The sequence below is a fragment of the Bubalus bubalis genome, chromosome 9, assembly GCF_019923935.1.
Source record: "Bubalus bubalis isolate 160015118507 breed Murrah chromosome 9, NDDB_SH_1, whole genome shotgun sequence".
In the NCBI taxonomy this organism is placed as follows: domain Eukaryota; kingdom Metazoa; phylum Chordata; class Mammalia; order Artiodactyla; family Bovidae; genus Bubalus; species Bubalus bubalis.
In genome coordinates, this window is record NC_059165.1 from 92,382,170 (window position 1) to 92,385,420 (window position 3,251).

Sequence of the window (3,251 nt, forward strand, 5' to 3'; positions counted from 1 at the left end):
TTCTTGGCCCCCACCCACTCGATACCAGGAGGCCCCCAGTCATGATGACCACAGATGCCCCCAGACATCACTCAGTGTCCCCGGGGACACAACATCCCCACCACAGTGGAGAACTACTCCTTTAGAGATACACACTGAAATATTTGTAGGTGAAAAAACATTGGAATTTACATCAAAATAGCAAGGGAGGGGCTTCCCTGGTGGCTGAGTGGTAAAGAATCCACCTGACAATGCAGTAGACACAGGTTTGATCCCTGATCTGGGAAGACCTTACGTGCCTTGGAGCAAGTAAGCCCATGTGCTACAATCATTGAGCCTATACTCTAGAGCCTGGTAACTGCTACTACCGAGCCCATGTGTGCCAACTACTGAAGCCCGTGTGCCCTAGAGACCGTGCTCTGCAGCAAGAGAAGCCACTGCAAGGAGAAGCCTGCACACGTCAACTAGAGAGTATCCCCTGCTTTCCACAACTAGAGAAAAGCCCACATAGCAACGAAGACCCAGAGCAGCCAAAAATAAAATAAATAAAAATGTTAAACAATATATTTTAAAAAAGAGCAAGGAAGGAGGAGAATTAGAGGAGACAAGAATGACCAGGAGTAGATCAATCATTGAATCTGAGGGATGGGTACACGTGGGACGATCCCCTGGAGGAGGGCACAGCAACTCACTGCAGTATTCTTGCCTAGAAAATCTCATGGACAGAGGAGCCATGGTCTGTCGGGTCGTAAAGAGTCAGGCCCGACCGAAGCGACTTAGCACAGCGTGGCAGCACAGATAAATCACTGAATCTGAGTGATGGGTACACGTGGGGAAAGTCATCGTTCCATTCTTTCTACTTGAGTGTGTTTGACACTTTCCACTATAAGCAGCTGAAATGATGAGGAAATTTCCATTGAACCCAGAGTTGAGTTCATCATAACCTACTCACGGTGCCCTCAAGGTTGAATCAAGCGTGCCTTGCTGGGGACTTCCTTGGGCGGTCCAGTGGTTAAGACTTTGCTTTCCACTGCAATGGGGTGTGGGTTCGATCCTTGGTTGGGGAGCCCAGGTCCCACATACTCAGTGGCCAAAAACTCAAAACGTTAAAAAGAAAAAATGCTATGCTGATGTAAAATGTCAACACTCAGGGAAAGCTGGGTGAGGGGTCCATGGGAACTGTCCAGAGCCACTTTGCAATTTTCCTGTAAAGCTAAAATTATTCCAACGTAACAAGTTTATTGTTTTTTAAGGTTTAAATGAAAGCGAATATTAGGAATCAGACCCTGTGGACCCAGGATTTGAACTGAGGCATGGTGGCCCCGTCACAGGGCCACCATGGGGATGAGGTACATAACGTCCCTGAGAAGACCACCCTCCCACCCCCACATCCCCTAACTCACCCTCAGATGCCAGGAGCCAGCCTTGGGCTCAGCTGGGACTTGCCAGACGGATGGCATGAGGGACTGGGCAGCCCCAGAGTAGCCAGGGGGAGAATCCGCTTTCAAACCCACTTTATTATCTAGTCTCCAGGCTAAAAACATGCCTTCCTTCCACCCTGCCCACCCGGATCTCTACCAGTCTGGGGCTGGCGGGTCTCAGTGGCGTTCTGGGGGCCCCTCCAAGGGCGCACTGGCCTCGGCCTCCCCCACAGAGATGGCACTACAGCGGCGCCGGGAGGTGGCTCGGGTCAGCAGAGCCAGCCTCCGGGAGCGCAGCCGGGCCTGGACAACCCAGGTCGGCGTCTGGCGGCCAGACAGCGAGGAATCTTCCTCGTCCCCGTGGCTGTCGACGGTGGAGTCAGAGCTGTCCGTGCCAGCCACTGACTCCTTGCACATGGGACAGGAGCGCCGGACAGCCTGGGAGAACCAGGGGTCGATACACTTGCAGTGGTAGGTATGGGAGCAGGGCAGGACCTTGAGGCGGTCGCCTTCCTCGTACTCATCCAGGCAGATGGCGCAGAGGTCGTTACACCTGGTGAAGGTGCGCACCTGGGCCCTCTGGGTGGCCTGTGCCTTGACTGCCTGCCCGCTGGCCCGCCAGCTCCAGAGCCAATGCCACAGACGCTGCAGGACAAAGGCAGCGCTGGTGAGCAGGGCCAGGGCACGGCCCAGCACCCAGGAGACGGCCAGCACCGGGTGGCAGTCCAGGTCCGGGTGGGGCGGGTAGTCGGGCAGCAGGACGACGTGGGCCGCCTTGTCACAGCGCGTGATGACCCGCAGGTCCTGGGAAGCAGCCTCGCCCACGAACACCGAGGGGATGGCGATCTGCTGCCGCAGGTCCTCATACACATGCGCCATGCTCACCAGGTCGTCGGAGTGCACATTGTGCACAATGGCCGCCTCAAAGCCGGCCCGCTGGGCGTGCAGCACCTTGAGGTCGAACGTGCAGTCGTAGCGGCGGATCAGCACAATGGCGCCCAGGGAGCCGTTGCCCGGCCGTGGGCCCTGGATGGGATGGCATGCGTTGGCTGGCTTGGCCTCCATCAGGTAGCCTCGCACGCCCCCGGGGGCCAGGGGCGCCCCAAACAGGGCTGGCATATCCGCAAAGTCCACCGTGCTCGAGTTGCCATCCAGCACGGCCCGCACCACCGCCTGCGAGGGAGCAAGCAGCCCCAGCAGGATCAGCGAGATCCTGACTGCCCCCAGGGCCACAGCTGGCTGCTGCCGCCCCATGGCTGGCCTGGCCTTCTCCAGCGGCGGCGTGGAGCTAGGTCCCACTGGGGACTGCCAATGGGAGGCCTCTGGGCATCTCCAGGGCCTCCCGGGGACCCGTGGCCGGGGAGGGAATGGAGGTGAACTTGAAAAGGTGGCTCAGAGGCAGCTGAGCAGAGCAGTGGGGACCCTGGTGGCCCTACACAGAAACGGCTCCTGGGGGCAGCCAGGCTCGCATTCTGTCCTTGAAGGCTGGTCCCAGGAGGAGATGACCTACCCAGGCGGCCTTCCTGGCAGATGACACTGAGACCAAGAGCCCCCAGGGTTCTAGAAGCCCCCAGGCTCTGTGACATCATCCTGTTACATCCAGTCCCTCCACCCCCTGCCAAGACAGAATTCCTGGGGCTCTGACCTGGGGGCTGGGCAGCCTTGGAAAAACTTCTAGAAGTCTCAGCACATCCCTAGCTCCTGGACCTTGTAAGGGTAAAGCTCAGGGGTGCCACAGAGTGGTTTGCCAGCCCACGCTCCCCACCATGGCATGGATCCAGCCTTCTCACTAACATACTGCCATCATCATCTCCCCAAGCCTCCTAGAGACCCACTGAAGAAGGGGGTCAA

The 3,251-nt window shown here is 57.8% G+C and overlaps 1 protein-coding gene across 1 annotated transcript; it reads right to left on the reverse strand.

Annotated features, from left to right (window-relative positions):
- Positions 1-1,478: 1,478 nt before the first annotated feature.
- ZNRF4 (zinc and ring finger 4) lies at positions 1,479-2,989 on the reverse strand. Its single transcript, XM_044948722.1, has 2 exons — positions 2,911-2,989; positions 1,479-2,791 (listed from the first exon to the last, which is right to left on the reverse strand). Exons 1-2 carry the CDS (start codon positions 2,987-2,989, stop codon positions 1,578-1,580), a joined length of 1,293 nt encoding a protein of 430 aa, XP_044804657.1. The 3' UTR covers positions 1,479-1,577.
- Between the last annotated feature and the right edge of the window lie 262 nt (positions 2,990-3,251).

Excerpts from the sequence above, each read along its gene's own strand:
- ZNRF4 (XM_044948722.1), bottom strand. The coding sequence starts at position 2,989 with ATGATGTCACAGAGCCTGGGGGCTTCTAGAACCCTGGGGGCTCTTGGT. Across the intron at positions 2,792-2,910 it reads CTGCCAGGAAGGCCGCCTGG|CCACCTTTTCAAGTTCACCT; the intron begins GTAGGTCATCTC and ends GCTGCCTCTGAG.